Here is a 27,709-nt window from a genome sequence, read left to right as displayed (position 1 = left end):
AAAAAAAAAAAAAAAAAAAAAAAAAAAAAGACTAGAAATCTTATGGGAAGAATTATTATAATATAACCCCCAGTCCAATCTAACAGATACAGGTGGCTTGGATCATTCTTAAAAACATTAGATTAGCCTTCAATGTCAGATGCTTTATATTATGTTACCCTCGGGATGTGAGGATATACTCTTAGCACAGTTTAAATCAGTGGGAATTTTGCCATGGACTATAATGGGCCCTTACTTTCTACAATTTTGCCTTAACAAGATATCAGTGTTTGCCAAAAACTGCATTGTGATTTATTGCAAATCACTGCTAAAAATATTTGGCTTAACATGTAGTAAGTTTGAGTTTTCAGGTGGTATAAATCAGTGTAGCTGCAGAACTATGCCAATTTAATCCACCTGAGGATGTACCACTGGATCTTATCCTATTTAAGATCATCCATAGTAATAAAATAATTGTTTCAAAATCTTCCTAGTTTTACACAGCAGGCAGTTATAGTGGTTTCACCTATGGCTACTGCATTTTTGTGGGTATAAGCTGCAAATCAAGCATCAAGCAAAATCATCCTTTCAAAAACGTTATAATCTCTTGAAAGTCAGGGCAGATTACCTACTTGTTTTTATTCAATCCTGGCACCACTCAGCAATCAGGTGTTGTACTTCAGACAACTCAAATGGAAACATGCCTTTACAGTGCTGCTTACAGTAGAGAAACTTCAAGAAACAGTAGTCCATTTCTACTGAAAAGTGGACTTGCATTAACTGAATGGCTTTACCTGTTACTGGTTATGGCTGAATCTCATTTGTGCAAGATCCTCTTTCCACTAATACAAACTCAATTCATTTTTACTTAATCTAGTGTTTGCATTTTGGTGATGGTAAGAGAGAAGTTTTTCAAGTGAGTGATTATCTCTTGAGTATTTATTAGACTAGCCATGAGAGAAAAGAGAAAACCTTAAAAGAGAGAAAGAACAATAAACACCTCTAACACAGTTGTAACTGTGAAGCAAACTACTCCATCCATTACTTTTAAATGTATGCACTTCATGCCACAGAGTAGAAGAAGGAGGTTTTTCTAGCTAGCTCATAACTGTTCATGAAATCTTAGGAAATTTTGGTATTTGTCTTATTTTAAAACAACATAAAGCATTTGAAAGCCAAAGATAATTTGTGGGTAAGCAACATGAACTTGGGAGAGCAAATCTGTGTCATATATAATATAACGATATTATGAGCTCACATTGCTGCAGAGGTTTGCTAGACTAAAACTCACGTAGCACAAAATACCATAAGTGGTAAGAAAAAAATCAAAAGACCATTGCCCAACTTAATGAAATGATCAGGAAGGAGCTTACAGCATGGAAAATTCTTGTTAATTGTTTCACTGGTAAAGTATCCCAACTTGGATAAATCTTTATTACTGCACTGCATAAAAGCACTACCGGTTTGCATAAGAAAGAGAAGTGTGAAAACTGGATGCTCCTCATCACGGCTCTTAGAAACCAGCTGTCAAATGCTTTTTCAGGCTTTTTGTTTTTGGGAACAGGCAGAAGTGACCCACAAGCAATATCTTTTGCAGAACTAAGTGCCAAATTTATTTCTTGACTTTTCACTCTCTTATTGAGTTATCCTCCCTTTTGAGTGTATGTTTTTCTCACTCAGAAAAATACACAAATGAACTCAAGTAATTATATAAGCCTGCAACTATGCAAGTGCTGTTTTGATAGAAATTGTTGGAGATGAACAGAGTACATGTGAGCATAGGCCTGATCTAATTTCCACAGAAATTAGTGGCCAGGTTTCCATGGACTGTAAAATATGTCCCAAATTATCCCTGAACTACCTGCTAACTTCCTTTAAATTAAAGCAGCAGTAAATAACTTCAGTAAGCAAGTACTGTCTGATGAAATGATGGATAAACATAATAAATCTGACTGTCACCAGAGCTGTATTTACCACTAAACTTTACATATATGGAGATTTATGTGGCACATATGGCTCTTGCTGAACTGTGAAGAGCTAAACAGCAAAACTGCAAGCCAAGCATGTTCAACCCCTTTTTTTTTTTTTTTTTTTTTTTTTTCCATAGGAAACCAAAAGGACACAACTTGCAAAGAGCAGTGAAAGTCAAGCTGCAAAAGTAAATTTTAGTAAAAATCAGTTTTTCATCTCTTAGTGTATCTGTTCAGTATCTTATGTGATAAAAGACAATGCAGTGTACCTCAATGATGTTAGCCTCTCTCCTACTATTTCTCTCATAAATTGACCACAGACTACCTGAAACCTAACCAGAGTTTCTGCCCCATTACTAGTGCTTAGAAGACTGCTGTCTGACTGCTCTAACAGCTGGAAAATACTTTACAGTTTCCAGGCAAAATGTGTTCAGGGTAGTTTGTTTTTTTACCAAAGCTGCTCCTGAGGAAAACTATTCTGCTTCTCTTCCTTATGGTCTCAGATGAACAGTTCTCTCCTCTGGCTCTTATCTTGTTTGTCTAAGTGAAGCAAATACTAGTTACCTTCTCTTTTCCATGATTTAAAGTGCTGTACCTAGATAGCTTATTTCTCCTGTGCGCATCTATTTTCCCTGAACATGGATGACGAGAATAACACCCATGGTTCTGGAAAAATTAAGAAAAAAATAGGTCCATCTAAAATTGCATGAATGTTTCTTTGTCTGTCTCGAATGTGTGTTCCTGTCTTTATGTCCCATCATACCCAGACAGGTATGTTTTGGGGTTACACTTACTTCTTCTACATCCATTGTAATTGTACAGCATTTGTTTCATGACAGAGCATTAATGTCTGCTTCATTCAAGACAAATTTCAACACTGATGGACATGTTTAATTCAGAATTAGTATGTAGACATTTCTCTCGGTGATAAACTAAAATATTTCTCATGACACAGAAAACCTGCTCAAATCATTTGCTTGTTTCTGATTCTTTACTACAGATGGCAGTGATTCATAATTTTCCCATTGCATGGGCATTATCACTAAAATGGGCTGTACCTTGTTATTTACATGCCTTAAAAGACCAATTCAAAAATAAAGCAAATCTGACTGCTATGTAGCTCAGCAACCCAGAAATATGATCTCTCAGACTCTTATAAAAAGTTGGGGGGGGGAAATAAAAAATCTGATAAGCACCAAAGTTTGTTCCAACACCCTAGAAGATTTAATATTTTTCTAAGGTAAACTAAAGTCTTGGAAAACAGTAAGTCGATCCATTTTTTACACTGATCTGAAGATAGAGACCAATTTACCAAGGATATTGATCACTTCTTGGTATGGTAAAAGTAAGAAATGATGCCAGTTTCAGTAACAGCATCATAACCACTGAAAAAATGCGCCTTGCTTTCTTTGACATCTTAAGATCCATATCTATACACACTGTTTCAAAGCCAAATGCTTCATTTAGTTGCAAATCAATGCATGAATTTCTAAGAGATATACTGTTTAGATACGAGGTAATGAATTGCTTTCTAAATTATTGCAGTGACAAATCAAAGAACTGGAATGCATGATGCCATGTTTATCTGTTTGACTGACCTTGAAGCTGTCGTCCTTTGTACAAATCCTTTGTTTTGGTTTGGTGAGCTCTGGCACTGTTATCACATTTAGGTTGTTCATACCTAAAGAACAAACATGAAGAAAATAAAACAGCCAAGTTTAACTTAATTTACAAATAATTTCCAATACTATATTCCAAATTAAACTTGTACCTTCTTTTGTACAAGGGAAAAAAATGGTTTCTCATTCAGAAGAGGCAATGCAAATTTATCTGCTTATTTTCCACTTACTTAAGAGAATCTGAATAATTGTTATTTATTTCAAACAGATTGTTCTACAGGGAGGAGAAAACTGTGGAGAACTGCTATAAAAAAATCCATAATAAAAAATATAGTCTAAAAAATATTTTAAAAGTGAGGTTCTCCCCAAGCCTGCCAGATCAAAAAGCTATAAACAATGTAACAAACTCTGGCATATGACACAGTACTCATGTTGTGAAACACCACAAAAGCAATTTCAAAAATCACAGCAAGGCAGGTACTGTATTTAGTTAATACTGCAGCACTAAATGCATTTACTACTGTATCCTCTCCAAAGCAAATGTTAGTTTACGTATGAAGAGCTAACCATGAACAGCTAAGCTAGCATTTCAAACAAGAGGGAAGAACTGGAAGGACAGGAATTGGACTTCATTTCCATCATGGAATTCATTTCCACCTGCTACATGAATATTCAGGTTCTTCTTTCTGATAAATTTACTTAAAGCCAGGTTGTTAGTCCAGTCTGTAACAAGAAACCCTATGCTATTTGTACCTTCAAAAAATAGTGATCAGTGCACCACCACTGCAATATCTTTCACGCAAGACTGGAAGCATGGCAATATTTACTGAATTTTTTTGCTTCTTACAATCCCATGATTAACTCTTGGTGGCTTTTCACTCAGTTTGGCGCTATCTCCTTCTGATGAATGTTATTTTTTCATTCAGCTATAGTAGATTGAAGCTGCAGAATCCAGTGTATATCATTTAAGAGAAATTCTAAGGAACTCTAAGTTAAACACAGTAATGTGACTTGTGTACACGTATGTATGTGTGCTCATACATGTTAATTGAACCTAGGTTCTTTTATATCCTATTTGACTGCTCATCTTTGAAATGCTCTGTTCTAGCTTCCCACAAATCAGATTTACTGAGGGACATACTAAAATGTCTAATCTGAATATACTAATTCAGATTTTTGGTACTGAATATTCTTTTTAAGAACACTGAATGGTGTCTGTGTCTTGAGTTCAGGCTAGACTGCCCCAAGGAACAATATGCAAGTGTTCAGACTTTAGTTACCAGCCAGGATAGAGAAAAATAAATTCTTCCTTTGAGCGCATAATTTATTTTCACATCATCTGATGAAACTGCCTACTGGTCCATCTAATTTTGGCTTCTTCAAGAATGTACAGTGTTGTTTCACAGACATGGGAGAAGTATAGAAACAACAAGAATAGAAGCTGCTTTGATAGCATGACTAGGATTTAGATACCTGATGGATGCCCACTTCAATCAGCCAAAAAGAGTGAAAGGGAAATCTCTGAGCAATACGCACTAATGCAGTGTCTGGCAACCAGCCTGGCTCCTGATTAATCTGAGATCTGACTATGGATTCCCTTCATCTACTTCTGTTATTGTTACTGCCTACACTTTCTTGTTTCACCTCTTTTCTTCTACCCCTTCACTTTATATTTTTGTTAAATACAGATGTAGCTCATCGCATACCAGCTAAATCTATTAAATCCCAATAGCTGTTAAAATGTTGTAATATGAGAAGTATACTTTTAACTCTTTAAACAACTCAAGAAAGATAAAGTGAATCATGAGAAATTTGCCGTGATGACACAGTCACACTGTGACACACAGGAACTGATAAGTAAAACACATTTGCCTCAGTTTTCACTGGGAAAGAGATAGCATGTCAGAATGGAATACTATCAGGTTAAAAATAATGCAGTCAAAAGACCCCAGTTTACTCTTCAAAAACTTTTAAAGAGAGAAAAAAAACAAACAAAACACCTTACACTGAGCTTGTATCAAGAGTCAGCAATGGTTTCGTAAGAGCTGCTTTATATCCCTGAGCAGTCTGCTTGGAGGCTTAGAGGTGTATGTAGTACTGGAGGATAGAAAGTTTCACAGGAATTCTCCACAGTGGACAAACTCGTAAAGCACCTTACCCTAGAGAATCATGTGTAAATGGACTGAAGATTATTTTGCCTATGATCCTAGCTGCTCAAAGTCACAGGTGAGAACACAAAGTCATGGCCCTGCTGAGCAGAAGGGTTGACAATCATGCTCTACGTCCAGAAAGCACTAGAAGCAAGCTGGAAGAGGCCATTCTGATAAGACTTTTAGGGAGATTGTTGTTTGCACACTTTGCATGTATTACTTCATCTTAGTCAAATGGATATCCTCTCTAGGTTTTCATAAAAGCCAGCTTTGTATTGCATTTTTATCTATTTCTTGGGCATTTTACTGTTTGTCTAACACAGCACTCCTCATTATACAGGGAAAAGACTTGCTCAGCAGATGAGGGGAGAGCAGTAGACATTGTTAATCTTAACTTTAGTGAGGTTTTTGACACTATTTCTGTAACACTGTCATAAACAAACTGTTGTGGACTAGATTAATGAACAGTGGGGTGGACTGAAACCTGGATCAACTGCCAAGCTCAAAGTATTATGGCCAGACAGAGAAATTCCAGCTGGGATCCAGTCACCAGCAGTGTGCTCTAGGGTTCAATAACAGAGCTACTTTTGTTTATCTCTTCAGTAATGATTAGAGTAGACCTTTAGCAAGTTTTCAGATTATACAAAACTGGGAAAGTGGCTGGTGCACCAAGTACGTTCTGTCATTCAGGGAAATCTCAACAAGCTAGAGAAACTGACTAACAAGAGTACCATGAAGTTAAACAAAAGGAAATGTAAAATTCTATTACCTGAGAAGGAAAAACCCCATGACACAGCAAAGCCTGGGGGCAAACCACTTGAATTACAGCTTTGCAGAAAGGACCTGGCATTTCTGTTCAGTGCTAAACTAAGTATAAGGCATCAAAAAAGCCCATCAGCCTTCTGGATTACACCAGAAAAAGTATTACCAGCAAGCCAAGGGAGTGACCTTTCCTTCTGCTAACCAATGGATCCAGCTCTGGGGCCTAGAACACATATTAGCTCGGGTCAAGAAAAGGGTAGTGAAAATGGTAGAGGAATGGAGCATTTGACATAATAAAGGAGAGACTGAGTAAGCCTGTTCAGATACTGTACTGTCAGGAGAAGAGAAGGCCCAGAGAAGATGTTATCAATGTGTATATGTCTGATCATGAGAAAATGGACTCTTCTCAATGATGTCCAGTGAATAGACAATGGGCACAAACTGGAAATTCCATTTAAATGTAAGGGGGTTAATTCTTCTTCTTCTTTTTTTTTTTTTCCTTTTAAACATGTGAGGCTGATGAAACACTGGTACAGTTGCCCAGACAAGCTGTGGAGTCTATTAAAAGCCCAAGTGGATATGGGTCTTAGCAACCTGCTCTACCTGACCCTGCTTTGAGCAGTGAGCTGGAACAAGACAATTTCCAGATGTCCCTTCCAATCCAAGCTATTTATTCTGTAATATAATGACAGTCATACAGAGAACTATAAAAGTAGAAATCCTATTGCTTCACCAGAACAAGATGATTTGGACTTAATTTAGAGAATGAGAACTGAGGCTCCACAAAATGATTTAAATTATCATTCAGTGAAGGATTATCACTAAATACAACAAAGAGAAAACAAACCTAGTGGTGAACAAAGGAAGAGAAGAAGAACATTTCAAGACTCGGTACTGATCCTGGATTTCAGGACCAAATTTGTAATACTTAGTTTTGACAATCTAGGGACCTCAGCTTGCCAGAAACAGATCACTGATAAAGTCATGTTCATTCCATCTATTACTTTAATTGGTATAGACTATGGTATAAACAGCTATCACTCAGTCAGCACTTGAAGACTACATGAAAACTGCATCTCAAGAATACACATTATAGCAAGGGGTTTAGAATATCTTTCACAAATACTAGGCGAATGATCCAAAATGGTTTCTGCTTAGGTTTTAGATGGTTTATGATTGCATCAAGATACCCATACTTCCCGCCAGCTTTATATGGGCTTTTATAGCATTCCTGTGATGGCCAAACCTCAATAACCAGCCTAAATAACATCCTTTTGAATTTGATATTTGCCTTGCCTACATCTGCTCAATGTGGCTTACAACACTACCGTGCATCCGGCTCAGCTGAGATGACTGAACTCCTAAAGCTTCTATTAGTAACACACTAAAATGATATTTCCGTTCTATGGGTTTCCAGGCAATTGTTCCACCAAAGCAAGTCATATGAAATAGCTGAGGAAGTTGCTGGAAAAATAACTGCACATTTCTGAGGTTGGACATGGTTTCTGTCACAGACCATCCTTCTTCGTTCTTGTATGTTGAGGCTATGTGAAGTGTGAGGTTTTCTCTGGGCTGCTTCAAGCATTAGTTTAATCACCATAAAATAGATGGAAATTAAAAATAAAAAAAATAGAACTAGGGGACCACACTGTCTGTAGAATTGTAGTGTATTGGTCTTTGGCCATCTGGCCTTACTTTTGATCATTTCACTTCATTTTCCTAGAGGAATATATCTACATTGTATAATTCCACTAATAATGGAAATCAACATGCTAGGCCACGCACATTAAAGGCATCTTCTCCATCTTCTCATTAAAGGTTTAAGTACTGAACATTCCCTTACCTTGTTGATGTACCCGGGATAGGACGCCCTGTATCAACGAGAACACACCAGCAGTAGCCCGTGGAAGGATGGCACTGCACTGGTTTGTAAAGACCACCCTGAGCACATTCTGGAATGAACACATTATCTTTCTGGGGTTGTTTAGCTTCCTCCAGGGCTGACTGCAGTTCTTGATCACACGATGATGCTTTTGGAAGGAAAAGAAAAGATACTGAAGAAGCTTTATAATAAGGGCCTACCAGATTTCTTGAACAGCTTTTATAACTTTATTTGATCATATATAAGGATTGAAGAGGTTTTCTACAGCATAAATAGCAAGTACACTTTTTTATGTTTCCTGTTTCATATTTTAGTTTCCTTTCTATGCAGGTGCTTCATAATAATCCTACTGCTATCTTCTACCTCAACTCCTACACTAGATATAATCTGCGAATAACCAAATACTTTCTCTGCCACCTTAAAAATTCTCTCACATCCCACAGTCCCTTAACTACTGATTCTTTTCAGAAGGAAATATTCATCTAACTGTTCATTTTCTGCTTTTTCTTTCCAGTTTTGGAACATCTTCATACAGCAAAAATTCTTTCACCTGCTTTCCTGATGACGCTATTATTTGTGATGAATGATTTGCTTTGGAGACAAAACACCCCCCCCAAAAAAAAGTACTACATTTTTATCTCTGTCCTAACAGTGTATTTCACATCCTTCTGAAAGTGGGAAATCTAACATGTCTACATATTACTGGCCTTTACATGAAACCGAACCAGGGAACAAAGAGCAGAAACTCCTCAAGCTAAGAGTGCCAGCCATTTCACACCAATCAGTAAAACACTTGTTTTGATAGATTTTGATCACTGCTAAGCTGTTGTATGTGGCTCTTTAGGAGGTAGTAAATGAGATGATAGACTACTTACTCACACTATTCCTTTCTCCAGGATTTTTAAAAGCGGTCCCCTATCGTGTGAAATTTAGTTGGCTAAAAAAAACAGCTTTGGTTTAATTCCCAAATTACTCCAGTGAACAAGAATCAGTTATTTGAAAAATTAAAATGTTGGTAACAATAACAACTCTGCAAACACACATTAATAATAGGAAAATCTCAAGTTGCTGGAATTTCAATCAATGAGAGAATCCCTTCAGTTAAAGAGAAGTTTTTTTTAATGTTGCCAGAAAATTATCTGTGGATAATTTTTGCTCTTCTCTCAAGTCATTCAAAGACCAGCAACAAATGATTCTTTGAATCTCCATCAAGTTCTGCTTCTTGAATTTTTCACTTTTCAATCCACAGAAGAACAAGCTGAATGTTGACTGGATTTTCTAATGTATTTGTACTGAGTTTCAGCTGCAGTCTAATCTCATTTACTCTTACCCACGTGGTTCAAAAAGCTCTGTAAATTGTAAGAAAAACTGTACAAATTTACTATATCCAGCATCTTGTACATGAAAAAAGTCAGTAAGATTTCTGGTGCAGTGGAAAAGAAGGCAGGAAGCCAATCATTCAGCATCTACACAATTGTGTAATTTCCACATCATTGTATTTTATTTCAGTATCTGTGAAAAGTCTAAAAATCAAGCATGCCACTTGCTAATTTCATTAGAAGGCACTGATTTATTTATATATTTGTTAGTTGATTTTTAAATTATTCACTTGTTTCATATAGTAGGACAGCTGGACAAATTGATAACATTTGCATAGTTTTCTCTTGGTTTTCAGAGGTAAACATAATCAGAGATTTAACAGTTCTCAAAACACCAGTGTTTACATAATAAACTAATCAAAGAAGCAGTATAGAGAAGAGGGAATAGCTCCTTTAAAAAAGGCAAACAGTTAATTATTTACATGTTAAAGCATTCACAGAAATAACTGTTGGTTTTCAAAGTAGAAAACCATCACCAACATCCTCTTATAGCAGCCAAAATAAATCTTTTCCTCAGTAAATCTGGATTATAATGATTATTGACTTAAAAAATATGACAACCCTGAAAAGCACATCACTTTTAGCTTGGTACTTCAATTTCTATACAGTCAAGCAAAATGAAGCAAACAGGGTAAAACAGCTGCAGTGAGAGGGAGGAAATCATTCGTCCTCTGTGAACTCCACTAAATTCTTTTCTCATTCCTACTGATAAACCTTGGAATCATCCCATTGTCTACTGTGACATCTTGTTTTATGTCCTTGTAACTAGCAACAGAATCTGGCAGATGTGCAGGTATTATAATCTCTTGCTAGCCCAGAGGAGCAATACATCTCATGATTTCAGATTTGTTTAGAAAATCTAGAGACTACACAGGCAGGTCATCCAGATAGGCAAAATGCAACAGAAATCAGAGAGAAGTGTGATGGAAAATTCCCAGTGTAGATGCAGATACAGACTGTGAGCCCACCCTGTATCACCATTTGTGAGCAGCTCTGGTTTCTACTGACTGAAATGACCAGCAAAGAACTGCACTGATGATTCAAAACCACTGGAGTCATGAGCCACTGGTACAAACACTTCTTGTGTTGATGTAGTAGCAAGTGTTACAGTCCTGACTGAATTCCCAAAGCAAAGTTTTCAACAAGGTACTGCTCAAGCTAGAACTTTGTCCCTTTTCTGTTGTTTTCTTTTTCCTCAGTTATGTCTGGTTCTAAGTCACAAAGGAAGAGTGACACAGTAATAGTGGAGAGGTTTCAAAGGAGGGTTGTGAAAGTGGTTTATAGATTTAGGAGAGACAGTCAGAGGACTGGTTGAAGGGAAATGAGAAACAGGACAGCCAGTGACAGTAACCAAAAGGAAAGTTTTGAGATTTAAAAAGGAAAAGTCCTTAATGGCAGGAGCCTCTGAAAAATACATAAAGTCAGGATTCATACCAAATGCTAAGGGAAAAGTCCTGTAACTAGGAGAACATTAGTGATGAACTGCAGCACCAGCATAGGCATTCAAGACCATAAAAAACATAAAGAAAAGAAGTTACAGCATTTCCAGGAAACACTCCCCCTTAGAACCTTTAGTTCCATATCCTTACGCTGCAGATGGGAAATGATACAAAGAGGAACTTATCATTAATCCTAAATTATTTGTCAGATAAAATGAACCAGATAAAATATAGGTTATTTTAAGCAAACTACAAATATAAATAAGTCTGATGGAAATCATACCTGTCAGTTTTGTATGTGTCAAATGGCAGATTTGCTGAATATAGCTTGATGGTTTTTTTTTTCATTCACCAAAAGTGCATAATAGTTTGTTTTTTCTCTGCCTTGTACAAAGGCAGAGAAAATGATCTTCAGGTCACTATCAGGCAATGTTGTTACTGCTCAAGAGAGTAATTTCCTCAGATTCATTACGTCTGTACATACTTTACATGACCATATGTGCCATCATTACTATTTCCCCATTTGTTTTCACTACCAGAGCAATATTTTTACATAAAGATGTGTAAAACTGTATTTACATATAACCCTGCTTACTTTCTCCAGAACAAAACCTTAGTCCTCCATGTAATTTCCTCTCTAAGGAACCATTCATTTCCTTTCAAACTTTCCTTTAAGTTATTTACAACAGGAGCACTGGAAAGATTCAGTTGTAGCCTTGTGATATCTAAGAGCTCTTATCACAGAGCTACTATACTGTTGCAAATAATTGTCTCAGTGATGTCAGAAGAGTCATGGTCAACAAACATTAATTTCCCAGGAGAACCAGTGATAAATGTCATTAACTTAGAAAATACTTTACAGTTTGTCCAAACAATCTGACAACAACTGGGATCTGGAACTGTAACAGATGGATGCCAGAAGTTCATAAAATGGTATGGAGAAAAAAAAAAAGATACATGCTTCAGTACAAAAAAATAAAATAAAAACCAAAGTCATTAAAACATCAACTTACCGTGCAGTGTATTACTGCAAAAACCTTCCTCCCAGAAGCAGGAAAGCACTGGCATTCTTTGTTGCAGGTTAATAAACCTTTCTACAGTTTCTACCTAAAGCTATATTTTATTGCAGACTCATAAGTATCAGTCATTTAACACACAATGTTCAGTGATGTAAGAAAATAGGAATATTTTATGTAGTTTTAAAACAAGAGCCCTGTAAAAGTTTTTTTGGTTTTTTTTTTTTTGAAGATGTGGTTAAACTATTTTTCACCACAAAGAATGAGTTTTAAAATGTGCTTTAAATAGAATGTATGTCATGCTGATATTTAACTTCTTCCCTTTTTCACTTTAAATGTTTGTAACTAAATATACTTTTCCTGTTCTGGTTCAAGATGCCATCGTTGTCCACTACAAATAACCAGAAGAAATGCTTCATCTTCTGTCAATTGGAAAAATACTCCAGCTAATTACAAAGAATATAGAGAAGTTTAATGTTTTGTATAAAATCTTGAGCCATTTCCTGTTGCTAGTGACCAATCCTTCCTCAAAATAAACATCTGCGTTTTAAAGAATCTTGCTAATTTCATAAACAGAAAATTCCTCAACTGACATGGGATATGATGCTGTGAATTGTTATTTATGATAGAATACACTTGTTAATCTCTGATGGGTTATTTAAAGTGTTTACTTTTGTTTACTAAGTGATATCCTAGAGTGAAGAAAAAGGAACTTTTCTGGGAAAGTAATCATCAGGCATACCTGTGCTTTTGTCTGTAGCATATGCAAACACCAAGCACCATATTATGTAAGATATAGTAATCACGTTAGTCTGGTAACAGGAGATGTTTTAGCCCCTTTTTCAGAAATTCTGGCAGTTATTGTGCTGTGTCATATCACAGCTTCTCACAGCATGCGGAATTGTCATGATTATAAATTATATATATAAGGCAAACGCCTTTGTAATTTTCTGCAGATTTGGCAGCTTGTTTCTTCAGAATACACTGTAGAAACAGATTTAAGAATATATACATATATTATATGTAAAATATGTATTTATATTTATATGTTTATTATATATATTCTTTCTGCCAAATCTGCAGAAAATTACAAAGGCATTTGCTTGCTACTTTAACATTTCCTGCCAATACATAAATATTTAATTTCAATTTTCTTAACCCCACAATGTGTATATGACAAACAGAATTCATTCCAAAAAGTTATATTTTCAGTTGATTCTTTCTCCCTCCTTTTCTCATTAATGTAATGGGCCATGAAAGGACAATTTAGACTGCCTGCTTTCCAGGCTTAAGGGGTCTTTTATTAGACCTCAAAGCTCAATATCTTCTACAGAAAGGGAGTAACAAAAAACCTGTGAACTAAAATACTCTGAAAAGTGATACGCATACTCTAGAGGAGCACAGCGTAATATTAGAGGCGGTTACTACAGCAGTTCTTCCATGACTATGAGAGGATGTCCAGACAAAACACATCTGTGTTCAAATTTCAGCATGCAGAGATTTACCTGCTATGACAATTTCTACTAATCAAAATGTTATCAAAATCATCAGGCAATCCTACTTAATTTAGCCTAATTTAGGTACATTTTTACAACACTTCAAATATTGATTCTCACAACTCCTGTAGAAGTTTATTTCAAAATCATAATAATTAGTATGTCTGATAATCCTCCAGTTGACACCATGCACCCCCTCAAACTAATTCACATCCCTTGGGAATAAGAATTTGATTCTTTTGCTTGGGATGAACCCTTCCTGAACTAGTGAAGTTAACAGGCACAGAGGAAACTGATTACAATGTGTTTTTATATTTTCAAATCGTTTCTATGGTCTTCAAGTTTCACTGAATGGATTTCCACTTACACTACATCAAATTATACTTCCACATCTGAATAAAACATTCACTTTAAAAAGGCAGTAGGTAGTGGGATAATTTCTATTCAAGCTTCTTTCTCCCTGAAGAAGAATTTACATTGACTGGATAAAAATCTGAAAAACAAAACAGTCCATAACAGCAATGGCTTTGTTATTCCTACTTCCAGCAAATATGCACCCGCAAGACAAACTAACAGGTTCTTTACCTGTAGCCAGCCAATTTAGTCACTCATAATCCCTGACATCTGGTTCCACTATGAACACAGCATGCAAGGAAGTAAGTTAATTTACTATCGATGAAGTGTTATGAATGGGTTTAAGATACCAGCTTCATATCCTTTACGTATATATTATTTTCTCATCCTTTATGACCATACTGTGAACATCTCACAGTAATCATTCTTCAAAAGCACTGTTGCAACAAGAATTTGTCTACTTATCCTCTCCTAATTTTTAAGTAAACTCATATCTAACAGAAATTAAGTGTAATTCAGTGATAGAAACGAAAGCAGGAACATGCTCATGCTTCTAGCTTCTTATAGAGATTACTCATAAACCTATCAAATGGGAAACATTTCTGTGACCTGGTAAACTCAGTGGACAATACATCAGGTCTCAGTTGAATATATCCTCATGTATGGTATGTACATTTCCAGGTAAGCCCAATATTTGTTTATAGATCAAGGACTGATTGGAAGTAACAGGTAACATAACATACACTCAGATTTAGTCCCAACACCAAATGGCAACCAAATCGTAAAACTAAATTATCTGATAGAACATGTTTTGATTTAAATTAGGTTCAGATACTCATCAGCATGAGGGTTCGCAAGGCCTGATAAAAGCTGGCAACATTCCAACTCATGCTTATTCTTGTTTGCAAAAACTTGTGGGAACCAAATATTTCAGGCCCCTTCTGTGTATTTGAAGACTACTCTCGATTTACACTGATCACTATTTTGCACTTTTGGAGTTTGAGTCAATTATTGTAGCCAAACAAAAAGCTGATGGCTTCAACAAAGCCCTGCACATTAATTTATGTGCTTCACTCCACTGAACAAAGCAAGATAAATCACCAACAGATGCTCTCATTTATTTATGTGGCTTCATACACAAAGACACTGCAATACATAAGGAGGATCATCTGGAAGTTCACTGAGCTCATACAAAAAAAAACAAAAAGCCAGAACACAGAAAACACGAGCTTCCACTTAACTTTACCTAGAAAGAATAAAGTCACAGTGACTCCAATCTACTTGAAAGCACCAGGATTATCTCCCCTTTTACCCTATGAGTAGTTTGAGTTTGAGTAGTCAGGTGACACTATGTCAACTCAAGATTTAACAAATTCTGGCTCTAGCAAAACACAAAAGTTGGGTGCTCATAAAACAAAGCTCTCAGATGAAAATATGATGACTTGCGCTTTAATCAAAGTTCTAAACATGTAGGCCCACTGGAATTTTTAATGTACACCTCCATTTTACACACACCCCATCATAGTTTTTCTTAAAACTTCAAATGCTGGGAACGCTGTGAGAAAGGCCATAACTACAATACAAGAACTGTTTTGTCACAGAAACCTGCTGTTTTTGTGTTTGGTTTGCCTGTTATGTTTGTTTTAAATTTTAGTACAACTTCTTGGTTAAAGAGATGAGAAGTATTTTGTAAGTATTCAATTTTTTTTTCCTATAAAAGAATTATAGCTCATTGAAATTGCTTATTTTAGTTATTCATTTATACTACTTCTTCTCCCTCACTGTATTTTCCTGCTGCACTGTATAAATTATAAGGGAACAAATAAGCTATCTGTTTTCAAACAATATTTAACTCTAAATTTTAGCATTCTTATTTACTTACGTTAAATAAATTAATGGTATGAGATCTATTCAGTGACTAGGTGAAAACTTACAGAGAAATTAGTCTTCATCTACATGTACAACAAAATCTGGCTCTAAATGTTTAAGTGATAGCATTTAGTCCTCCTGTAGGTAAATGACAAAGAAACATGAAGTCAATATATACTAGATTATAAATCTTTCAGAGATGCATTTTGCATTACAGCCAAAATGTATACCCTGAATATCCTTAGTCAAACACCTATGAAATGTGAGAGCAAGAAACCAAGAGTAGGACATTTTGGTTGAATCTTTAACAGTAGAGTGTGAGAATGATAGCATATGTGTGTAAAGTGAATCTCTTTAGACAGATTTGAACAAAGAATTGTTTATAACCTACACTCCACATTGGATTCTAGAGAGAACTTTAATACAAATCAAAGAAACCTCTTAAGCCAGTGAGCAATCATGCAACACCAGGTTTCACAAGAAGAGTGAAAAATCCTTGGGCTTTCTAAGGAGGTAAGTTCCCTCAGTCCCTTTTGCTCAGTGAATTGAGGATATTCACTGAAATACAAAGCTGTACAGAAGATGGATTACTATCTTCATGTGCTCCTGTTTGACCTTGATGATTTGGAGAAGACATAAGAGAAGACACAGTGCAAAAAAGTGCACCACCCTGCAAGAATATAACTTGTGTTATATATATAACTTGGCAGCATTTGCCAAGTGGGGTGAAACCTGGTTTTGCTCTAAGCTCAGACATAGAAAAGAAACATCACTTCCTATTATTGCTCAGTATGACTGCATCACACTTCCAAAGCAAAGCAGCACCAAAGCTTTCAAACTGCAAATCAAACAAAAAATCCACCACCCAAAATTACAGCAAATGAAAATTGTTGATGTGTCCCAAACATAGTGGTTAGCTGGCCAGTTTGCTATAGCAATCTGAAGGCTCGTTCATTAAACAAAGTTGCGTAAAGCTACCATTCTTGCTTTATGAGTATATTGACCAGTAAGTGTTAGTCATCCGGCAGTGGAAAAATCTCTCAATTTTTAAGAAATACTTGAAGTGAAAACAAAGCTGGTTCACTTTTTCCATAGAGCTGTGAAAACAAAAGTCTTTGCCAGGTGAGCTGAGGGTAAGCACTTGTTTGAATAGCTCTATTAAAAATCACAACACAAAATGTGCAAAGGGGTGCTTAAATTCAGTTTGCAGGAATGTTTATCAGCCAACCACTTCCACTCAGTGAAACAGGAGTTGCTCCTGTTCATCATTTGGGAAATTGAGACACTTATATTAGTGCCTGGGTTTGTCTTTGATTACTAGATGTTAGGCACCTAAGCAATTTTAATTTCAGAGGTTTTCAGTGGCATAGTTGGCTGCAGTTTGTGTCACTTTCCTGCCATTGGTCTATACTGCTAATTCTGTTGGCACTGAGCAGTGTTTTCCAGTCTTATTGCCTAACTCCAGCCTGAGATGGCCGCATTCCATCTATGCTCTATTTTCTAAGTATCAGCTCATTTCCAACCCCATCATAGAGGCTTACCCTGGACATAGACTTAATGTTACAATGTAAACAGGATTAACATAAGAAACAAGCAATCTTTTTAATACTTTTGTTTGTTTGTTTTTTAATCATATAGCTGTTCCGTAATTCATGAATTTGCTCCATTGCACCATTTCCTGTGGATATGGTGTTTGCAAAGTGGGTGCACCATCAGTTCGTGGAACAGCCTGCACTCCCTGTGTGTAAAGTGAATGTGGTACAGAAGTTGCCTCCTCCTGCACCTGATTGCTTAGGTGACCCTGAGAAGCCATGAGCAAGCCAATAATGCCATGCTCTGCCAAAGTTTCTCCACAGAAGAAGGACCACAGCCCTACCTATACAAAACCTTCCCGGAATCCCACTCATGGGACTTGCCTTGTGTGTGCACCCTCTGTAACCTGCTCATGTACTCTGCAGCCTGCCCGCGTGTCTCCCTCTGTAACTGTCTCACTTCAGCACCAGTGTAGGGCTGTTCAGTGACAAAGTGTGGTGGGACTATTGACCATCATATTGTCTCAGATTTCACTGTAAGGACAACAGGCCTCATGGAAATGAACTCTGGCTACTGCCACTGAAGTCAGTAGAATCTGGGATGACTTATGGATGTTTTATTGCAATGTGATCCAAAGTGGTCAGTTAGGAAGAGAATATTATTTTACGTTTTGTAAATATTCTCTGCATATTCTCTGCGTAGCTTACAAAATCATGAATATAAAATGCACCTCTGCTAGCTTATAGCAGGCTAGATGGGCAATACAAATGGCAATGCTTTGGCCCTCTGAAACTAAACAGAGATTAAACAGGATGTTGAAATGGAAATTCTCATTTCTTCCTCAGTGTTTCAGAGTGTAACTTTGACAGCCATAAAGCAAACGTTTATGCTACTATCACTCCCACTGCCTCTTCTGTGGTTAAGAATTATTTCACCCCTAGGGCTCTCAGATACATACCTTTCAAATCTGTCTGATAAAAAAGCCCAAGCATTTTAAAATTGTATAAATGTTGCAAATATATTTGCACCCTTAAAAGCTAGTCAATGACAGATGAACCAAAACCAGACCACTTTAATTCTGACTTGTTCTTTTTCACTTTGTCAAAGAGATGCCAGGAAGCAGGTGGAAAATAAGAATACTTGTGTCGCTACTTAAAGGAACTGTGTTGCACAAAGAAATGTCATTGGAGAGAATCAGAAGCAAGTTTTGTAAAGTGCTATCATCCACTGAATCGCACTTCTCCCAGAATGCATTACCTCATCCTCAGTCTGAGACCTAACAAATAAAGTGAACACAAACCCTATACAGAAGGTTACTGCATTGCTTCAACCCTACACAAATCCGAAGTTAGATTATCTGCTGTACAAGTCTTGCTTTGGCTCTCGGCAAGTTATATGCAATACATGTTATTTGTATAGCACAATGGAAGTTAGCTGCAGCAGAAGTACAAGATTCTGATAGAAGAGAATGTTTACTGCTTTTGGCCAAGTTTTGTGTGCAATAAAGAGGATGTGCCAAAGAAGAATAAAATCCAATAAGAATAATCTAATACTATTTCTTCCACCTCCAGAAACTTTTTAATATAGTTTTAGGTAGCTTTATTCTTTTTTTTTTTCCTTTCTTTTTTTCTCATATGGCCATGGTTAAATGGCTCAGCTTGTGCTCTGGTTTCAAGAGCAAAGCCAAATCTTTGGCTTGGCTCTCCTTTCAAACTTTGGAGAAAAGCATTCATATTGGGCAATGTGAATTAAAAATAAAAATCCTAATTCCACCCCACTTTCATCTCTGTCTTCAAAAAGAAATATCCATCTGAAGTCTATATCATGCTAAATATAGTGTGATTTTGAAACACCCCTATGCTTTTGAAGGATAGAAAATACTTTACCATATTGAAAACCCCACATCACAATTTCTGCTCCTGTCAAACTGGAGCAATTCCACTGTACACAGATGGGATCAACAAGAGAAAGCAAGTCCCTACCATACTCAGTGCAATTTTAAAGACATGTAGTGGCAAAGTCTAAGGCTTTTTGAACTACTAAAATGAGAATTTTCAAAGTGTGACTAATGATCCCTAATCCTTTACAACACAGTGTCTCACAGTTACTTTAAAAGCTAAGAAAATTAGTTTGAAATGCTCAACCTACTGAAAAGGTGACTTGTATCAATGGAAAAAGCCTTGCACAAATACTTCTCAACAATTCACTGTGTGTGAGAGTAAAAAAAAGATTTCAGAAAGAGTTATTTTTTGAAATGTTTTCTTAGCGTGTTTCCCACAAATATTGCCATCCCTCTCAGAGCTATTCACCCCATATACACATGCACATCTACCTCATGCCTTGTTTATTTTGGAGCTCTCTATGACAAACAGAGAAAATCCAAAGGACTGTTTTTGGCAGAACTGTTCAAATAAAACAGATTCTAAATATTTAACTTTTCCAGATAACCAGCATCACAGGAAATGGCAATGTTGGCATTCAGTCACCTAATAAGGAAACGTTTTTATTATAGCTTATGGGAGGATAGTTCTGTCATTCTTTCTACATATTATGTATTGTATGCTTTGTATTCTTTTTTAATTTGGGAAGTTTAAAGGTTACTTGATGGTTTGAAAATAATGCTAAATGAAGCACAGTGCACAACTCTCACAAGAGGCTGTGAAGCTGCTGCAGCTGAAGCTGTTGCTAATTAAATCTATCCATTGTTATAAAGCACTCTGGGACAAACCAATCAACCGCTGACATAATTAATGGAGTCAAAACAGCCATTAGTAGAACTATTTTCAGCAATCACTAGAAATAAAGCATAGGCAAATGTAGAGTGGACAAGCCTGTGTATTTACAAACCTGTTTTCCTTAAGCCACTGTTGAGAATAACTACAGTAAAATTCCATTGTAATCAACACATACTAGAAATTTTGCTACATATATGTAGGCTCATTTACGTAAGAATAATACAGATAAGCATTTACATGGAGATCAAAGTCATGGGCATGCACTTTTTGCTTATTTAAGTTCTACATATATGTTTATCCCAACCACACAGTGGTAGGTAGAGTTTACAGAAAGACAGGGAGGAACTTCAGAAGTTGCAAATCAGTTGCATGGCAAGAGTGAAAACCCAGTAACTGTGATTTAAATTATAGTATCAAAGAAACCAACAAACAGGAAAAAAGGCAAGGAATCTAGACACAAAACTGAAACTGAGAGGAAGGGGTAGGTTGCGTCTTTTCTTTTGTAGAAGTGCTACTACTTCTACTGGTCAATGCAAAACATTTTTATTCATTTCCACCTCCTATACTATATAAGTTTGTAAAGCTCCTGACTGCATTTGACTGATCTGCACTAGACATTATCTCAGTCACCTCTGTGTTAAAAACTTTGCTTCTGCTTGCACTGATCTTTCCAGGCTGCTGCAGCTCCCTGAGAAGCAGAGCCTGGGTTAGAGCACCAGAGCTGCTGGCTAGCTGCCATTAATGTAAGCAATCAAACCACATTGTCTCTCTGTAGTAGCTGACGTCAGATGCTTTCGCATACAGTACTTTGTAGGCTGCTCAAGTCTCCACAGCAACATCCTGAGGAAATAAAATTGGCGCAGAATATAGGCCAGGAATGCACTGGTCATTCAGGCCAACAGTGTTGATGTTATGACACTTGCAGCATCCTTTATTTGAAAAACTGATGATTCCTCCCACAACAAACAAATAAAACAACAACAACAATAAAACCTCACAGCCTTAATCATGGAAACTGAGAAAAGCGCTGGATTAAAGTTAAGCATGTACTCTACTAGCTCTAGTCTCTCCCCTTGTTTGGTATCATTCAGTATCTTGCAGTATGGATACAGTAACTGAATAAGGCATCCCTGATGGGATCTCTGAAATCCTGCATAGATAGGCAATGACACCTTCCTATGCTTATTCCTTCTAGGAGTCAAAGTACCTCCTCCATCAGTCAAAATGTTCAGGTGATTTTTCCTAAGAACTGCCAGTTTGTTTTTGGAGTCACTGCATTTTCAGAATACAGACTACAGATTCATAGTATGATCCACAGTCTTTATTCCATGGTGTCCAATCTTGCCTTTGGCAGTAACAGTCAAAAAGAGAAGTTGGAAGAATGGAAAGATAATAAATCTGTTTTGCAGGAAAACCCTAAAACAGCAGCATTTGAGACTGAAGAGTGATGCCTGGGTAAAACATGGAGAAACTCACAGTGAAGATCAGGTACTAGCAGAAGAAAAAAACAGACTAAAAAATAAAGGACTAGAAATGGAATAGTGAATTCTGTTTGTGCAACAAACAATGAGGAAAATTTATTATGCTAGAGATAACAAAGACTATGAAAAAGTGCACAAGGCTCCAATAAAGGCAGATATGAAAACAGATAAGCCTAGAGACAACATTCTGACTCACAAGCTTTCCTACTCAATTCTAATAAGGGAAAAAGTGTTTTAAACAATGGGGGAAAATTCCATATAAAAGGCACGTAGGCTCATTTTGACAACAATATTGAAAAAGTCATTGCACAATGACGTCTTTGAGGCTAGCACTGTTGTTAGTTATGTTACACTATATATGCAGCACTGTTAGGAGATTCAACAAATCAGAGATACCATGAACCCTTCATACATGTTTGCTGCTATATGAAATCCGTGTAGCTAACATTAAGCACCATCCACTGAGGATCAGAGGCACAGGACCAATAGTGAGTCTCTGCACAACTGGACACCAGTATAGCTCCTCACTGCACCATTGCCAGATTTGTGAGGTTTTTCTACATATCCTGTGTGATGAGTAAATTACGTACAACTAACACTACAAAATTCCATTCTTGTTTGGCTCCTGGGTGCTAACATGATGACAATTACTAACTGTTGTTAATCTTACATCTCTCTCTAGAAATATGGAACTAGACAGGCCACCACAAGTCTCATCCGGTTACCTCCACTCAGGCTAGTGTTGGCAGCAACTAATCAGTATTCTTTACCAGATTAAGACTTTTTAATTTAAAGAAAATCAAAATACCTTTAACAAAGTTTTCTCCAGCATGCAAAAAGCTATTTCTGACTTGAACATGCCAAAAAACATCATCTCATCTTGAGAGAATATATTTGTACAGAAAGGTAATAAAGAGAAAACACCAATGTTCACCCTTTCATCTAGCAACAGAAGTGGACTATCTGAGCCCTTATGCCAACAGAACATGCATTAATGTCAAGAGGAATTCCAGCTATGCAATAGCAACAGGTTTGGGGTGGACCATCCTTTTATCATGAATTCAGCAGACTGATATACCATATGCGAGCTGCTTAGAGAAATGAGTATGCACTGTTTCCAAGATATGGAATAATAGTATCACCAGACCCCTACCATTAGCGTCCAAATTTAGAGGAAAAATAAAAGAAAACTAAATGAACAAATTAAAAAAAAAAAAAATCCAAAACTGATTCCCTTCTCTACTCACTATTTACCTTTCAAACTGCTGTGGATTCACTCCTGTATATACTTCTCTGAGTAAAAGAAAGCTTCATGCCTGTTAAAACTAAACTGTCTCCTCCTACAATAATTTGCTATTATAATATTGAAGAATATTATTAATATAGAAGTCACTATTTTATCCTTAGAAGGATAGTTTGGTAGGGAGAGGGAGAAAACTGACCTTTCAAACCACTGCCATTTATAATTATATTTTTGGTTTGCTGTTTCCCTGTTGAATCACCTTAAAAACACTAAAAATTATTAGCAATGATACTAAAATGCTTTGTTTTAAAACCTGATTAGAAACTGCATAAAGCTCTTAATCTAGGAAGGGCTTAACCTGACAAACAGAAGAGCAATGAGAACAAAGATTCTCTCTTTAGCTTGTTCAGGCCAGTAAGGTCTATCAAGATTATTACTTTATGCACATGGTCAGAGATTAGGGGAACCAAGAGAGTAAATGACCAGGATCAGAAGCTTCTTGCCTACTTTCTTGCAAACTAATTATTTAAGTAAACAGCTTCTTCTCAGCCAGAATAACTAGGCACAGTGCTGTTGTGAAAGCAGGATGAACTACATGATTACAAAGTGTGATGGACGTGAAGCCCTACAACTAATCACACCCTTGCCCCTGTTAGGAGTCTCTATTTTAATGGATTCTGTAGGTGAATTTACAAAATGACAAGGAGACATCATCAGATAAGAAAAACTCTTGTTCCCTATATCAGTAGGAGTTTGCCTTAATACAGACCTGAAGATTCAGCCTAGTGGTGGAGAAGGAGCACTGCAGACCCTCAACCGATGACTGAAACTGAACACATCTTGAAACCCGAAACCATGTTCTATTTTCTAGTGAAAACTGTATCTCTCATCTGGGGGCACAAGAGGATTTAATTTAACTTTATACTCCTCTGCATCCAGGCCAAATACCAACCAGTATTTTGCCCTAATCTAACTACAGACACTAGGAAATATTTCAATGCCATTACAGGTCACCAGCAGTCATGTACACACCGAAGCACCCTACAGAATAAAACAAAATCCTTTATGCATACCTCAGTGGACTGGAATACTATAAAAGATATATGCTAAGAGAAGCTAACTACGTGGAGTTATATGGCTGCCTCAGTGCAAATGGGGCTTAGGATGAAAAAATGAGGAGGGATGAAACAGTTATTTCCAAACTAGTCACGCATACCACCTTGAACTAAACTGCTTGGTGTTACAGCAGTTGACCACAGGACAGGCTAGTTTGGCTTCAGTGGTCACAAAAGCCTCTTTTCACTCTGAGTAAGACACATAATGAAACCACTGCAGTCAGGGGAGGAATGCCAGTGGAAGCTTGATGAGGTGAGTGGAAAAAGTCAGGAAGTCATCTATTCAGTCACCTTATTTGCTTGCACAACAACACCAGCTCTTCCAGAAAAGGCCAGAGTCCCTAACTCACGCTAGCAGGGAAAGGAAACCTCTTGGCTTTGTTTCTAAATGAGTTTTGTAATACAAATACAGGGCCATGTCCAAATGGACTCTGATAACACTTTAAAACTTAAAGATTTGAGGTTTCTAGTATTTATAATGTGTTGTTATCAAACAAAAACTATATTTAAGATCAAAACAGATGACAATAAAAGTCCTTCCATTTTGATGGAAGGTCTTGACTCACTTAAAGACAGTAGAAATTGTAATTTTAAGTAACAATAAGATCTCACTGCAAAACAATGGAACAACACGCTGTTTAATCAGTGATAATATAATCTTTTCATAGCCTATTATGACCGTAATCAGGTTGGTTGAAAAATTTCATTGTGATTGCTTGGTGGAAAATTGGGTCTTTAAATGAAAAAATGTTTTCCATTATAAGTGTTTCCTTTTAATAACAAAACAACAACAACAGCAAGTGATTTTTAATGAGAACAAAAACCTATAACAAAACATTATTTCTTTACATGGAACTTCCCAGGGAACAACATGATCCAAAATGCATATAACTTCTCTGAGGTAAGTGCATTTTTTAAAATGGGAGACTATTATACTCTGTATGTGTAGCCAGCCTGCGGACACAAGTCCCAACTAAGAAAAAGGAAGTAATGAAATTTCAAAATTACAGCTGCCACAAGTCATTACAATGAACATTTCAAAGTCACAATTTTGAGTTTTGTGACGTACTTATTCAGATCTTTGAAGGCATGTTTTTGCTGTTTGCTTGAATTTTCACTGTGAAAATGCAAGTTTTTAGCTCAAAATGTACACCTTTTTGGAAAAAGCTCCCTAAGAATTCATATTCTTTCTGTATTCAACTAGTTTAATATATTTGGCTTAGTATCTCTTTTCTCTTGTGTTTTGTAATGTACCAAGAGAATTTAAAATCTGAAATCTAATTTACAGCCTTAATTTTATTTAAACATAGTTTTATTTGTGGTTGAATGCAGATACTTGGCCTGCCATTCTTAAACTAAAACAGGTATTAAAAATACCTTTAATGAAAAACAGTGATCTGTCTCTTGAACCACTGCTTTTCCTTCACTAAGACAGAAATCCAGTGCATTATGGCAAGAATAGTTAATGTTATTTCTCAGCAGTGCAGAGTGCAGGGAAAACACTGTCTAGCATACATCTGGAACAGGCTGTTATGAGAGAGGACAGAGCATGATGGACAGAGTGGAATGAAGAGGGAAGCAAGCCAGTAGTAATACATACTTACACATATATAGCATCTTACAGATGAAAAGATCTCAAAGTGATTTTGTGTACTTTAATAATGCAATTTGGCTGGAACAAGTTACCTTATGCCAAATATGACTCCTGGTGTGACTTCTCATAGAAAGGAGACTCTAAACTAGTCACAAACAGAAAAGCCAATGCATTGCATTAAGGACAGGCAAAGGGGAAAGGATCGGTGAATGACGACATCAACCAGGGACCTCAACAGCCCATAAAACCAGATGCTGCAGTAGAGGCTTGGGTTGGTGCAATAGCTGCGCCAAAAATGCATGGCCAGCACACAGGTTTTGGAGTGAATTCTACTACTCCCAACAAAGTACCTGTAGAAGCTGAATTATTCTTGCTTTTATACCAAATGGAAAATGCTAGCATTATTGATGAAGATACACAATATTTTTTCAAGCATTGTAAAAGGAAAAAGCCTATAATTTATTTTGAAAATAATTAAGCAAATAATTAAGCAAAAAGAAAATAATGAATTAAGCAATTCATTAGCTGTATCATGAGCTATCAAAGTTCTCAGGAATTTTGTTCAGAGTTGCTTGGCTCAGCAAAGACATTTGGAAGTTATATATGAAATACCATCTCACTAAAAATCCTTCCAAATTTAAACCAATGTAACTGCTCATAACTTGGTCTATAACAGAAATGAATTCAGCCTTTTCAGAAATGTAGATGTAAGGAAATCTGAATTCCAACCAGCAGGGCTGGTTGATGTTACACGGTGACCAGTTCTCCCATTAACAGCAGTTAAGAATTCTTTTGTACAGAGTACTCAGCACAATTGTATATTCACATAAGTGATTTTAAAAATGCATATCTTGTCATGACTGTTTTGGGCTTTTTGAAATATTTTTACTCAGTTAATAGGAGGATGGGCAGTTGATCATTTGACTGAACCTTGTGAAATAAAGATAAAATTACTATCCTCAGAACAGTCTAATTTGTCCTTTAAAACTAGAAAAATCTTGCCAGAATACTGAATCATTCCGATTAAATTTAACAGTGAAACTTAGAATTTTGTTTTTCTAAAAGGTTAACATTTTTGATAATTTTTATCAGCTCACAGACAAATACATGCAGAGTTCTTAGCCTTGCAAAATGTGGCAGAGTTCCATGGATATAATAGGATTGCTAGAATAACATTCTGTACTATCTCTATTCAAAACAGGTTTTTTACTCTTGCTCAAGAGCGTAACCACAAGTTTACTGACATTTTGAGAAGATGAATCTCAAGGCTACCCTGACATTGCATGTATCTCTTCCATTTGGTAGTACTGATTTAATTTCAAGAGTAATACTGGATTCTTCATTTCAGAAGAAAGAAGAAAGAGGGCAATCGTTCAGATTGTAGTAGGTTTAGGTGCCTAATTCTATGTGCTCATAGTTGGCCCAGATCTCTTGCCAAAGAAAGCGCATGGAAATAAAAAAATCTTTGCCTCCAGCATATCGATATGCTAAACTTTCTACATTCTTAGATTGCTTCTCGGCTATGGGAAGGCAGAGAAGGAAAGGCATCTCTAAATTCAGCATGGTCATCTTCTCCTAATTATCCAATTATTGGAACAATGATGGAAATCCTGCAGCTTTTACTGTTGACTAGTTTGGTCTTTCAGCTGCCTGCAAAGTTTGGAAGCCACTTGAAGGATTACCTTATATATAATGTCCAGAAATCATTGCTTAGCTAAAGACAAATCCAGACTCTCAAGGCTGGAAGATTTATCAATTTCCCAGAAACACTGTGTCTTCAGATAGGATCTAATACAATGTGTTTCTCAGCATAAATATGATTTACATGATTATTATTTTCTAACCACTGTTGTTAAAATACCAACTGTTAGCCTAACATCCAATTTTGGATTTTGAAGTTTATTGATGTTTTTATGTTTCTGCAGTCTGATGTTTGGTAAACTGTTGAAAGCTGTAGTTAGAAGGGGGAGTGTGTATCTAAAAAGTAAAACAATTTAATTTATTTTCTGCAGAAAGTAATATGATATAATTAAAAATAGGAAAGATTAGTATCTCTTGGCATCAAATTTTAACACAAGCAGTAAAATAAAAAT

General features: G+C 36.4%; 1 protein-coding gene across 7 annotated transcripts in view; it reads right to left on the bottom strand.

The window, feature by feature from the left end:
* Positions 1 to 27,709, bottom strand: part of SMOC2 (SPARC related modular calcium binding 2) — a 132,697-nt gene that overhangs the window by 31,388 nt on the left and 73,600 nt on the right. For all 7 annotated transcript variants that reach the window (XM_042820912.1, XM_042820921.1, XM_042820930.1 and 4 more), the window contains exons 8-9: positions 8,324 to 8,510; positions 3,548 to 3,630 (exon numbers count right to left, since the gene is read on the bottom strand). In XM_042820912.1, the coding sequence (XP_042676846.1) occupies positions 3,548 to 3,630; positions 8,324 to 8,510 (270 nt within the window). The remainder of the gene's footprint in view (positions 1 to 3,547; positions 3,631 to 8,323; positions 8,511 to 27,709) is intronic.

This window comes from Centrocercus urophasianus, unplaced genomic scaffold, assembly GCF_019232065.1.
Source record: "Centrocercus urophasianus isolate 14NV4802_14NV808 unplaced genomic scaffold, USGS_Curo_1.0 seq_10, whole genome shotgun sequence".
Classification (NCBI taxonomy): domain Eukaryota; kingdom Metazoa; phylum Chordata; class Aves; order Galliformes; family Phasianidae; genus Centrocercus; species Centrocercus urophasianus.
The sequence above is the reverse complement of the archived record's forward strand: the minus strand, read 5'-3'. Positions and strand labels throughout refer to the sequence as shown.